At 48.9% G+C, this 13,501-nt stretch overlaps 1 protein-coding gene across 1 annotated transcript in view; it reads left to right on the top strand.

Annotated features, from left to right (window-relative positions):
* Nucleotides 1-13,501, top strand: part of Rpn2 (Regulatory particle non-ATPase 2) — a 106,994-nt gene that overhangs the window by 70,534 nt on the left and 22,959 nt on the right. Inside the window, exons 20-22 of the mRNA XM_070531577.1 lie at nt 7,245-7,359; nt 7,419-7,565; nt 8,724-8,887. Coding sequence (XP_070387678.1) covers nt 7,245-7,359; nt 7,419-7,565; nt 8,724-8,887 — 426 coding nt within the window. The remainder of the gene's footprint in view (nt 1-7,244; nt 7,360-7,418; nt 7,566-8,723; nt 8,888-13,501) is intronic.

Here is a 13,501-nt window from a genome sequence, read left to right as displayed (position 1 = left end):
CGGGTCAAAATGGGCCAGAATTGGAGCCGTGGTAAGGAGAGTAGTGAGCTGCGAAAAAGATGCGGCATGGTTAGGTCCCCAAGAAAATAAGGGGTCTTTATTCAAGAGGTCGGTGAGGGGACGTGCGATGGTCCCAAAATCCTTCACAAATCGTCGGAAATAAGAGCACAGCCCTACGAAACTATGAATGTCCCTGGTAGACTTCGGAACAGGAAAGTTCGTAACGGCGCGAATTTTGTCTGAATCGGGTCACACAACTCTGGCATCCACGAGGTGTCCAAGGACGGTGATTTGGCGGCGAGCGAAGTGACATTTTGACGAGTTCAACTGGAGACCGGCGCGGCGGAACACGTCAAGAATCACCGAAAGACGGTCTAGATGCGTGTGAAATGTGGGCGAATCAACGATGACGTCGTCCAGATAGCACAAACAGGTGGACCACTTGAACCCCTGAAGCAAAGAGTCCGTAATTCGTTCGAAGGTGGCGGGCGCGTTACAGAGACCGAAAGGCATCACCTTGAACTGATAAAGGTCGTTAGGGGTAATAAATGCAGTCTTATCTCGGTCCATGTCGTCGGCGGATATCTGCCAGTAGCCGGACCGTAAGTCGATAGAAGAAAAATAGGTGGCACCGTACAGGCAGTCTAGAGCGTCATCAATACGTGGCAGAGGGTACAGGTCCTTTTTTGTGATTTTGTTCAGGTGGTGATAGTCTACACAAAAACGCCACGTGCCATCCTTCTTTTTGACAAGTACGACCGGAGAAGCCCAGGGACTACAAGGAGGCTCGATAATGTCCTTTGCAAGCATCTTTTTGACTTCCTGTTGGATAACAGCTCGTTCGGACGCAGAAACACGATATGGACGTCGGTGAATAGGGTTCGCATCGCCAGTGTTTATGCGATGGGTCACGACGGACGTTTTACCTAAGGGTCGATTGTGAAAGTAAAAAATGTCGCAATAGCCTTCTAGAACGCGGTAACGAGCTTCAGCTTGAACAGGTGTAAGGTCAGAGGAAACCATCTTCTCAATGTCGACGTCAGTACCATGCGATGACGTCACGGTATGGGCTGAGCTGTGAGGATCTTCCACTGTGAATGGCTCGATCTCACCATCCTGCAAAGCGCCAATTATAGCCAATGAAATCCTCTGAGGCAGAACTTGCGCGGTTAGCGCGGAATTGACAAGGGAAAGGCAGGTGCAGTTACCAGTAATTGTCAGCACAGTGTGCGGCACGATAAAATAACACCATGTGCAAGTATAACTGCCGAAATTGGTGCGACCAAGTAATTACCGTCAGGTACAGTTGGTGAGGACAAGTCAACGTGTGTCACAGATTGAGGCGGTAGGCAAATAAAATCCATGCAGCTCAAATGGCTTGGAGGCGGGTCCACATGGTCGGCAAGAAGAGGCAAGTCAAGGCGAAGTGAACCAGCCGAACAGTCAATGAGGGCAGAATGATTGGCAAGTAAATCCAGACCGAGAATGAGTTCGTGAGGGCAATGCTCGATGACGGTGAAGAGAACGACGGTGTGTCTCTCAGCAGTAGTGAAGCGGGCAGAGCACTTGCCAACAATAGTGACAGTCCCTCCGTCCGTGACTTGTACAACTCAGTCCGGGGCGGGCGTCAGAACTTTCTTGAGCCGACGGCGAAGAGCAGCACTCATAATAGACACATGCGCCCCGGTGTCAATCAACGTGCACACAGGAACATTGTCGACGAGAACGTCCAAAAGATTTTTGTTCTTGGGTAAAGTGAAGCGAGGATTCCGTGCCAATTTCGTCATTGCAGCTTCACCTCCAGAAGCTGCACTGTCTAGTTTTCCGGTCGGGGGAGCGGCGAGTAGGTCGGAGAAGGAGCATGGCATGACGGGGGCAAACGAGTTTGACGACGGGAGGGAGAAGGCGAGCGGGAGTAGCGGGGTCGTGTCAATGGTGTCGCAGGGTCAGATGATGTAGCAGGCATAGAAGGGGCGAAGGAAAAGGATGCGCTAGAGGGGAATAGCGCAGGAGAAACCGGAGAAGTCCAGCAGCTGCGGCAGTGGTGAGCGACATGTCCTATGCGTCGGCAGTTAAAACAGATTGGCTTGTCGTCCACGGTTTACCATTCGGAGGGGTTGCGCTGTCCATAAGAGGAATAATAAGGGCGCGGTGGGGACGTGCGTGGAGAAAGAGGTCCGAGCCTAAGGAACGAATGGATTGCTGGCCGACATTGGACAACTCTTGACGGACGACGGCCTGAATCAAGGAGATTGTCACTGGAGAATGATCAGGTGATGGGAATGAAGGGGCCGCCGGTTGTGCCGCTTCGACCTCACGACGAATGATGCGGGTCAAGTTGTCACATCGCGACGGCTGGTGGAAGAGGTCGTCACAGGATGACATAGCAGCTGTGTTGGGAAGTCGCGTGATGTGCTGGGGTACCCGGCGGCTTTTAGCATGCTCAAGACGGTGGCACGACTTGAGGATCGTATCGATGCTGGTGAAGTTCATAAACACCAGTAAATTGAAGGCGTCGTCAGCAATGCCTTTGAGGATGTGATTAACCTTATCGTCCTCAGACATGGTCGGGTCAGCCTTGGCACAAAGGGCCAAGACGTCGAGAATGTAGGACACGTAGGACTCGGTCGACGTCTGTGCACATGTGGCAAGGGCTTTCTTGGCATTGACTTGGCGACCGAAGGGATTGGCAAAAAGGTCGCGGAGCTTCTTTTTGAAGAAATCCCAGCTCGAGATCTCCTCTTCGTGAGTCTGGAACCATGCAAGTGGAGCTCCGTCGAGGTAGAAAAGAATGTTCGCAAACATAATAGTCGGATCCCACCTGTGACTGATGCTGACACGTTCGTATAAGCGGAGCCAGTCGTCAACATCAGGACTGCCGACTCCATTGAAAACACCAGGATCCCGAGGGGAGGAAACGGCGACGTAGGTCGGGGCTGGAGGCGGAGACGGTTGCGTAGATGAAGTGCCGCCAGCAGGAGCCGAAGTTGCACTGTCACTGTTGCGACCGCTGCGAAGCTCCATGACGGGTACGGGGAATGTCCACCTCCACCAAATTAATGTTACGTGTAGCTGATGTACAAGTCTATTTACAATATATTTACACGTAGACCAACGGTGGCAAAGATGGCGACGCTATATCAAGCGGGGCCACGTCGTCTTCTTTCACCTCAGTGCAGCCACACTGTGGCGGCTGTTCCGTAGCAGTGTTTTTCTTGCGGGTAACCGCAAAGGTATGGTTTAGACACATGAGTTCGACCTTACGACTTGAGACACATAAAAAGAGAAGCTGCGCGATCTTTTCGGAAAGCCCGTTGGACGCCAGTTAGCAGCCAAGAAAGAGCTTGCGTCTCATGCCCAGACGTACACGAAATCGTGTCTTGTACATTCAGGGTGAAAATCCTTATCTGCTTTATCGAAAAGCAGATAAGGACATTTAGGAGGCAGATAAAGTCGGCCACATTATAAAGGGCATCGCGGGCAATGCATTCAACCTGCTTCTTTGCCAGAGCTGTGCAGCAGTTCAGCCAATCACAACGGAGAGCTGGCACTTTGAGCAAACTAAAAGCAAACATATTGCACAACACTTTGATTGGCTTCCCCAACACGGCTGCCACCTCCTCCTGTGACGACCTGCCAACACTACATCAACAGCCAGCATCACCAAATTTGACGCAAGCCGCCTGTCGCAAGCCATCTGTCACAAGCTAGAGGCCATAGCTCCAAGCACTCGCAGGCCACAGACGCGCAACGGCTTAACCATCTTGCTCATTCAAGCCATCATCAGCCAAAAGATTGCAAATATGAACATTCTGCCAACCATGCGCCAGCGCTCCATCCCTACGGCTCCTGTCATTGCTGCTACTGTAGCACCCAGACCAAATTCAACCAAATGTTACAGGAACCCAGCAGAGTGGTGAACACCAGACGACAGACCTATGTGCTTCGTGTGCTCTTGGGCCGGCCACATCGCCCGCCACTGCTGCAGTCACTGGTTCTTTTCACCTCGGCCATACGCTGACTGTCGCTCCTCCTATTCACAGACGTGCTTATCGCGTGTCAACAACTGCACACCAGGTTATACAAACAGAGGTGGATAAAATGCTCTCCAACGACATCATCAAGCCCTCCTGCAGTTTGTAGGCATTACCTGTCATCCTGGTCAAAAGGACAATACCTGGAGGTTTTGCATCGAATTTCGCCATCTGAACAAGATTTCTAAAAAGGGCATGTGTCCTCTCCCACATATCGATGATGCACTGTATTGCTTAAATGGTGCCAGTTATTTCTCTTCAGTTGATTTACGTTTGGGCTACTGGCAAATTGCTGTCGATGACAAGGATCGTGAAGAGGCTGCATTTGTCACCCCAGATGGCCCCTACTAATTTAAAGTTATGCCTTTCGGACTATGTAATATGACTACGTTCGAACGCATGATGAACTCTCTTCTGTGTGGTTTTAAATGGTCCTCATGCCTCCGTTACCTTGATGTCGTCATGGTTTTTTTCCCGACGTTCAACAGCCATATTCATCGGCTGTTTGCCATTCTTGACGTCTTTCGACAGGCCGGCCTGCAGATCAATTCTGCCAAATGCCATTTCAGCTGTCATCAAATATGAGTACTCAGGCACTTGGTCAACGCTACCGGTATACAGCCTGACCCCGACAAAATATATGCTGTCAGTGAGTTTCCACCTCGTCATTTGTCCGCTGATGTCCAAAGTTTCCTTAGGCTGTGTTCATACTTTCGGTGCTTCATTAAGAACTTCACCGACATTTCTCGTCTTCTCACCAATAATCTCCTCAAAAAGGACACCTGTTTCTGTTGGGGAGGTGAACAAGCTGAGGCATTTTCAGCGCTTACTGCTTGCCTCATAACTCCACTTATTTTGGGTCATTTTGATGCATCTGCCTACCCAGAAGTTCGCATTGATGCAAGTGGCCACAGCATTGGCGTTATCTTGTCACAACATCAATGGGTTGTAGATCGCATAATCGCTTACACTAGCCGCCTTCTCTCAGCATCAGAGTGGAATTAATCAATAACCAAACGTGACTGCCTTGCTCTCGTTTGGGCCATTGCTAAGTTCCACCCTTATCTGTTCAGCCAACCTTTTTCCTGAACCACACTTTGTGTCGGCTGTCCTCACGCAAAGAGCCCACAGGCCGTCTTGTATGCTGGGCTTTACGTTTACAAGAGTCCACCTTGTCTGAGTCCTATAAATCTGGGTGGCTGTGTCAGGATGCTGACTGCCTCTCTCGCTGTCCGGTTGATCTACCTGACGCCAAAGAACTTCAAGCCGATGCCTGCGTTTTTTCAGTTACTGACTTCCTCAACGATGCTGTCAAACAGTGTTGGGACCTGTCTTTACGATCTCTTATTGAGCGCCTCAACTCCGAAAAACACCATCGTTTCCTCCGCCTGTTCCTATTACCAGATGACACGTTATACCAGCGCAACATGCAGCCCGATGGTGAACTGCTCCTTGTTGTTCCCCAGCATCTATGCTCCACTGTGCTTGCGCAGTTGCATACTGTATCAACCGCTGACCATTTGGATGTCTCTCACACTTACGGTCGCGTTCGTAGACGCTTCTTCTGGCCTGGGCTATACCACTCAGTTCGACGCTATGTTGAGGCTTGCGAGCTCTGTCAATGCCGCAAGAAGCCTCCTTTGCTTCCCGATGGATACCTTCGGCCAACACACATCCCAAGTGAACCTTTTTTCCGCGTTGACTTGGACCTCCTTAGCTCTTTCCAACGTCGTCCTCGGATAATGAGTGGGTCGCCTTTGCAACAGACTATGCCACGCATTATGCCATTAAACAGGCACTTCCAACTAGCTGTGCAACTGATGTCGCCAATTTCCGTCTTCATGAAGTGATCCTGCACCATGGCGCTGCTCGTCAGCTACTCACTGATTGGGGCCCTTGCTTTCTTTCAAAAGTTGTCAACGACCTTCTCCGCTCTTGCTCTACATCTCACAAATTCACCACAGCTTACCATCCCCAGACAAACAGACTTACTGAGCGCCTCAACCGCACACTCACAGACGTGCTGTCCATGTATGTCTTTGATGACCACAGGGATTGGGACTGCACCTTGGCATTTGTTACATTTGCCTACAATTCGTCTTGCCACAATGTCAGTGGCTACTCTCCCTTTTATCTGCTATATGGCCACGACCCACTCCTGCCTCTTGACTCCCTGCTCTTTCCCGATGCCAAATCCAATACTTTTTACTCTCACAATGCCATCATTTGCACGGCAATGGTGCATTGCGTTGCCCGTGATTGACTTGAGGTGTCTCAGACGACCCAAAAGCTTCTTTATGACCATTGGGACATTAGCTTCTGCCCTGGGTCCCTTGTCCTGCAGTGGCTGCCTTCACGTTGTGTTGGCCAGTGCCAGAAACTGCTGCTGCCCTATGTCGGGCCTTGCCGGGTCTGAACTAACATACGAGATCTCACCATTAACTACGAAGCCTTCCTCTGATCCACCAGTCACTGACATCGTACACGTTTCCCCACTGAAAGCTTATGAATTCAACGCCGTAAAATGCACCGAGACAGTGCTTCTGCTGCCTGGACTTAATATTATGTAGTAGTTTGTGCCATTATAGAAAGACATTGTGAGAAGAGAAAGATGAGCTGACACTGACATCATTCAATGGTATCGCCGTGCCTGTATTCGCCCTGTATATATATCCCCTGTTAATATTCTTCCCCATAATATTTGGTGGACGTGCGGGGTAAACTAGCCACAACCAGAATCTTCAGCAGGTAAATTTTAATTGTTTCAACAAGCAAGAAAACGCAATTAATAATTATCTTGGCAACTACTATGTATATGCAAAATATAATTGGATATTTAAAATAAACAAAAAAAAACTGAATGAGCATATGTAGTTTTATCAGATTTGGTCCAGAAATACCAAAGTTATCTCAATAACCCATGTCCCCCCATATGGACTGAAAAGCAGCAAAAGTGTATTTAGTGCCTGTTAAATCCACTGACCTATGTTTCTTTTTAATGATGCACTAAAAGGGTATTGCTCCAGGTTTTGCTGGATGTAGCCATGTTTTAGTTAAACTGCTGCAGTAGTATAAATGTTTATCTGCTCTAAAATCAGAATTATTTTCCACCAAAGTGCTTCAGAAAAGTAGATATTTATACTTCGAAAATTGCTGTTCAACGTGTTTGCCATGTCCTGGGCCTGTAACAAAGTCAGGTTGTGGTTTTAGGACACCTGAACAGTGCCCTGGCGTTGTGTCCCTTCTCTCGGAAAGCTACAACCCCAATGTGCGCTATGGATCAGCCATGGCACTTGGCATCTCGTGTGCTGGCACTGGCAACAAGGTGAGGTTTTGTGCTCGGGACACTTGTGGGGCCGTAGATTTAACCTGAAGACCTTGCAGGAAGCCCTGTCCCTGCTGGAGCCAATGACCAACGATCCCGTCAACTATGTCCGCCAGGGGGCATTGATTGCATCTGCACTAATCCTCATCCAGCAAACAGAGGCTACCTGCCCAAAAGTCAAGGACTTCCGACAGCTCTACCACAAGGTAAACACATTGCTACTTTGTTGACAGAAGTGATGCTCAATACGTTCTCATGCCCTCGAAGGGTTTGTCCAGTGCATTATAGCTCCATTACAGTGACAGCTGCAGCAACTTTTCATGCTTATATTTACAACTGCCGTACATGTATGGTTGCAACTAAATGTGTGAGAAAATATGCCTTTTTGGAACACTTGACGTTGCTGCAGAGATGGTGCAACCTTCCATAACTTCTAGAAAAAATTTGTATTGTGTTGCAGCCCCTCGGCTTCCGCCAAAACCTAATTTTTTGCTTCACTTTATGTTGTTTGCCATCGTGGTAGTTAGGGAGTATTTCCACTTCACCTAGCTTACTGCCACATGCTCATGCCCGTGCTTGCGCACTTTGTGATTCAAACTCTCAAGCCTGTTGTTTCCAGTTAAGGGCATCCGGAAAACTGATTTCCACCGTGTTCCTTATACTGCAAGATGCTCGCCCACGTAGCTCTCTCACGGGCATGCAATTACTTTGCTTGTAGGTGGGCGCTTGCAAAGCGGCGATACTGCCGTGGGTGCTCTCACTCTCTCTCTCTCTCTCTTTGTGACGTGCGCGAGGACACATAGAGCCTAAGCTAGAGATTTAACTTTTGATTACTACAAATTTCTAGCATGTTTAGTTTTCCTGAAAAGTGTGCACGACTGAGCTTGCTTGCGGCCGCCCACATAGTGTGCCTCGCTTTTGCTATGTTCTGTTCTATGCTCTGTGTTTGCTGTGTTCTCTAATGGTCCATATAATTTTCTGTTCTTATGAACCTTCGTCGTTAGTTCAAACCAATTACGAAGCAACATATAAAATGTGTTTCCATTATCAATGGATACATACTTTATGTTGTGTTTTTAGGTTTGTGTGAGAGAGATGAGTTCTGGTTGGTAGAAATACTGTATGTATTTTCTAAAATGCAACGGAGTTCACTGAAATTTTCTTGTTGCATGGAGTTGTAATGCTCACTGTGAGCGTGTTGTGCCTTCAGACCAACAGATGTCTGTCTAGTATGCCACTTTCAAACTGAAGGGTAATGCTATCAATTTTTGCTTGTGCTGTGTCTCCTTGCTGCTCTATACAATCAGTGCATCCTTCCAGCAATGTGCTGCAGCAGACTATACCCCTGCTGTGTTTGTGTGCAGGTTGTGAGTGACAAGCACGATGATGTGATGGCCAAGCTAGGTGCCATTCTGGCCCAGGGCATACTGGATGCGGGTGGCCGCAATGTCACCGTTGCTCTGACTTCTCGCACCGGTCATGTGAACATGGCTGCTGTTGTAGGCATGCTTGTCTTCACGCAGTTTTGGTGAGTACCCATGCATGTTGGGCATAGAGGTGCAGTTTGTTTGCCACTGACCACTCTTGGCAAAAACGCAACATTCCCGTTCTCTTGATGTGGAGCATTTTTATTTCGATGGTCTGTACGTTGCCTCCTTTACTAGATGCCTGCCGCATGAGTGGAAAACCAGCTGCCCTTCCCTTTCCCTTTTCTACTCTCAAATAGTGTTGTTCACGAGTGCCACATGTGTCTGGTGGAACCACTGGCAGAACACGGGGCTTCCAAAATCTCCATCACGCATGCACGTTGATCTCAAAGGCCATTAACCTCAATCATAGCTCAGTGTATGGCTGCAGGCATTACAGGCAACAGGTATTCTAGAGCAAATAACCAACTTTTAAAAGGTACACCCAAATTATTGTGCTGACCATGGCTTCTCTATGGTACAGTCGAAGCCGGCTATATCAAACTCTAAAAAAAAAAACCCTATTAGATATAGAGCATAATTCGATATAAGCCTGCTAAAGATTTGGATGTCATAAAAGCACATACCATTTATAAAGTCACTTTATTGATGAAACTAGCTTAGTTTTGAACGAAATAGTCCTGCATTTTTTTCTGCTTAGGCAATTTCACTGCCTGCGATACACGCACTTCTCCACATTGTCTATGGAGTTGGAGCAGCTGAGGCCGCAACCTTCCACATTTGCGCAGAAGCACCGGACTAGTGCAAGCGCATCAATCACTTCGGAGGATGTAGGCCAAGGACTGTCGTTGCTTTCCTCATTGTGCCAACTTTCACTTGTGCTCGGCTCGATGTCGGCAGTATAGTCTTCGTTTTCGGGCTCTCCCGTGGTTGCAACACCATCATTTGCTCTCACAAACTCATCCACCGTTGATTCTTCAACAGCTTCCGAAAATTCTGACAGCTCGCTCCAAACTTCGGCAATACCGGCAACAGCTTCGTCCCATTCATCAGAATTTAGTCATCACCGAGCACGCGGAAGTCGGCATGGCTGAAGCAATTTCGTATGAACCACTCGTACACGGCTGTGCATTCGCGTCGGGCGCCACGGGCACAGGGTCACGAGTTTGGCCACTTTAGTCCTAATCTCCCCCTTTATTCTTCAAGATCGTGCTGAGAGTGGTCCTCGGAATCTTGTACGCTGCGGGTACATTCGACTTCTCACCTCGTTCGACCTGATTTATGATTTCGAGCTTCACGACTTAAAGGCGAATTCTGCCGCTTCATCACTGCAACACTGCGGGAGAAAGCCCACAAGGCGCACACACAATGAACCAGAAAAGCAGCAAGAAACTCACACTTTCCCCGTCTTGCACGACAAGGGCACAAGAGCCTATAATTGGCTGTCTGAGCAAGCGCTGCGGGCGGGCCAGGATCATTTTTTTGCAGGGAGGTATCGACGGCTCGTCCAAGGGAGCACAGTCACCGTAGAAGGAGCAGTTGGATGAAGCCGCGCCGCCGGGTATTCCCTCCACCGTGAAGGAAAGCTATGTTCCGGGGGTGCTTTCCGCCGCGTTGACGTTCAATATATCAGGAGTCGCTGCTATATTTGTTCAATGTAAGCGTAGTTTTGGCTATATATACTCATTGTAACTATACACCATTTTTTCATGGGCGCCACCATAGTGCTATGCAGTGACGCCATCTATGGGCAGTCAGCATGCTGGCTTGGGCAAGGGCTCCGTTTTGCTTGGCAGGTATACGTTGGCGATAGTTTCTAGTGTTTGTTTTCGCACTCGCGCAGTCTATTTAGCATGACGTGCAGCTTCTACGCGCTTAACCGTTCTGTGAGACTTACTGAAGTGGTTTAAGTTGGTATGGCCAGACTTTCTGCTGGCATTAAGGCGGACGGAGCACGCAGTGCAATGTGTGCGCGCATATATTTGAGCCTACAATCAACTTTGGAGATCAATTGTGTATTTCTGATTGTTCCGTTCACTAATGTGACCGTATTGAAGTATTATCCTCCAGTTCTAAGCTGCGGGTTAGGAGAAATGAAGCATATGTAACAATCGTAACAGTGTGGTTACCATTCTGCTACCATAGGAGGTGTGCTGTTATACTTTGACAGGCGTTCAAACTGTTCGCTGCAGGTTACATTGCGTGACTACTTGGTTTGATGGATGAGGTTTCCACCCATGAATAAAATCGTTTTAGCTAGTAATAGCAGCATACCTTACAGTCTGAATTAAGCTTGTCCAGCAAAGCGAATGTTTACGAATGTGCGAGCGTCCTAAGCAGTGGTAGGTGCTGGATTACGGGTATCTTGTTCTATATAGTGTGTGGTCCAAGCATACAGCATCAGCGGTTATATATTGTCACGAGAGGAAAAGCCAGTCAGACAGTTCTAAGCGAACGGCCGTTTACAGTTTGTTTTCGCAGCAGCTACCACACACACTTCTTCTTCCTCGACAGCTCGCGTAACTAGCTCGTGCCATTACCCCTCCCTCCAAAAAAAAAAGAAAAAAAAACAAACAAATAAATAAATAAAGTTGGGGAGATGTTAAATGCCACAAGGAAAAAATAAAAGAAATGAGAAAGACAACGGACGAGACGACAAGGGCCGAATCACAAAGTTTGTGGATGAGAGTCAGCGCGAATGGTAGGACTTCATCCTGGTAACGTGAACAATGTCAGAGGAACGTGGTCTACGGGAGTGGTGCGAACTGTCGGCTGGAATAACTTCGTAGTTGACAGGACTTAGACGACGCAAAACAATGTAGGGTCCAAAGTATCGGCGCAATAATTTTTCTGACCGGCCTCTTTGACGTATAGGGGTCCAAACCCATACAAGATCTCCCGGGTTGTATGTGACGTCTCGATGACATAGGTTGTATCGACGAGCATCTTGACGTTGTCGGGATAGAATTCGTTCCCGCGCAAGGTGCCGCGCTGCTTCGGCACGCTGAACAAAGGCGTCTGTATCTGGTGCGGTATGTTGCGACGAAGTTGGTAGGAGCATCACGTCGAGCATAGTGGTGACGTCGCGTCCGTAGACCAGACGAAAAGGAGGAAACCCGGTGGTTTCTTGTAGGGCAGTGTTGTACGCGAATGTCACATACGGGAGCAGTTCGTCCCAATTTTTATGGTCCGTGGCAACATACATGGAAAGCATATCCGCGATCGTTTTGTTGAGACGCTCAGTTAAACCGTTAGTCTGCGGGTGATACGCAGTTGCCGTACGGTGCGTTGTCCCGCTCAGCTGCAGGATATTTCGGACCAACTGGGCAGTGAAGGCCGTACCACGGTCTGTGATGATGACAGCGGGAGCACCATGTCGAAGGACGATATTTTTGATGAAGAAGTTAGCAACATCTGAAGCAGTAGCTCGCTGAACGGCTTGTGTTTCGCAGTATCGAGTGAGGTAATCGGTGGCGACGACGATCCAGCGGTTATCAGCCGAAGACTTGGGAAATGGGCCGAGTAAATCCATCCCAACTTGTTCAAAAGGTGAGCAAGGAGGTCGGACAGGCTGAAGCAGACCGGCTGGTTTCAGAGGTGGAACTTTGCGACGCTGGCAATCTCGACAACTTCTGACGTACTGCTTCACGGTTTTTGTGAGTTTTTGCCAATAGTACTTCTGCTTGATCCTCGCGAGAGTACGCGTGAAACCAAGATGCCCAGACGTTGGTTCGTCGTGGCATGCACGTATAACGTCGTCGCGGAGAGTAGCGGGAACAACGAGCAGGAAAGCGGTTGCCGTAGGGTGAAAGTTCTGCTTGTATAGGATGTCGCCACGTAGGCAGAAAGATGACAAGTGACGCGCGAACTGCCGTGAGGGTTGTGGGCGGCTTCCTTCAAGGTATTCAATCAAGGGCTGGAGCTCGGAATCTTGGCGTTGCTGTTGAGCAAGGTTTAAAGACGGAAGAGTACAAAGAAAACCCGAATCGTCGTCAGTATCTAGTGGTGCGGGTTCGACGGGGGCGCGAGAGAGACAGTCGGCGTCAGTGTGTTTCTGGCCAGACTTATAGACGATGGTCACATCAAATTCCTGCAACCGAAGGCTCCATCTTGCGAGACGGCCTGAAGGATCTTTGAGATTCGCCAGCCAGCAGAGAGAGTGGTGGTCGCTGACGACACGGAAGGGGCGTCCGTACAAGTATGGGCGGAACTTCTGGAGAGACCATATGACTGCCAGACATTCTTTTTCAGTTGCTGAGTAGTTTTTTTCAGCAGCAGACAAGGTTCGGCTGGCATACGCATAACGCGCTCAACACCAGCTTGAAACTGTACGAGTGTCGCTCCGAGACCAACGTTACTAGCATCAGTATGCACTTCTGAGTCAGCCTCGGTGTCAAAGTGACCAAGGATCGGTGGTGTCTGTAGACGTTGCTGAAGGTCGTGGAAGGCGTCGGATTGTGCCGGGCCCCAAACAAATGTGACGTCGTTCTTGATGAGTCGTTGCAAAGGTTCGGCAATTTCACAAAAATTGGGTACAAAACGCCGGTAATACGCGCAAAGCCCTAAAAATCGGCGGACATCGTGTTTTGTCTTCGGTATCGGGAACAGAGCGACTGCCATGGCTTTGTCAGGGTCAGGGCGCACACCGGTGCTGCTGACAATATGACCTAGAAATTTGAGCTCCTCGTAGCCAAAGTGACATTTTTCGGGCTTCA

This window comes from Dermacentor albipictus, chromosome 1, assembly GCF_038994185.2.
Source record: "Dermacentor albipictus isolate Rhodes 1998 colony chromosome 1, USDA_Dalb.pri_finalv2, whole genome shotgun sequence".
NCBI classification, from domain to species: Eukaryota; Metazoa; Arthropoda; class Arachnida; order Ixodida; family Ixodidae; genus Dermacentor; species Dermacentor albipictus.
The sequence above is the reverse complement of the archived record's forward strand: the minus strand, read 5'-3'. Positions and strand labels throughout refer to the sequence as shown.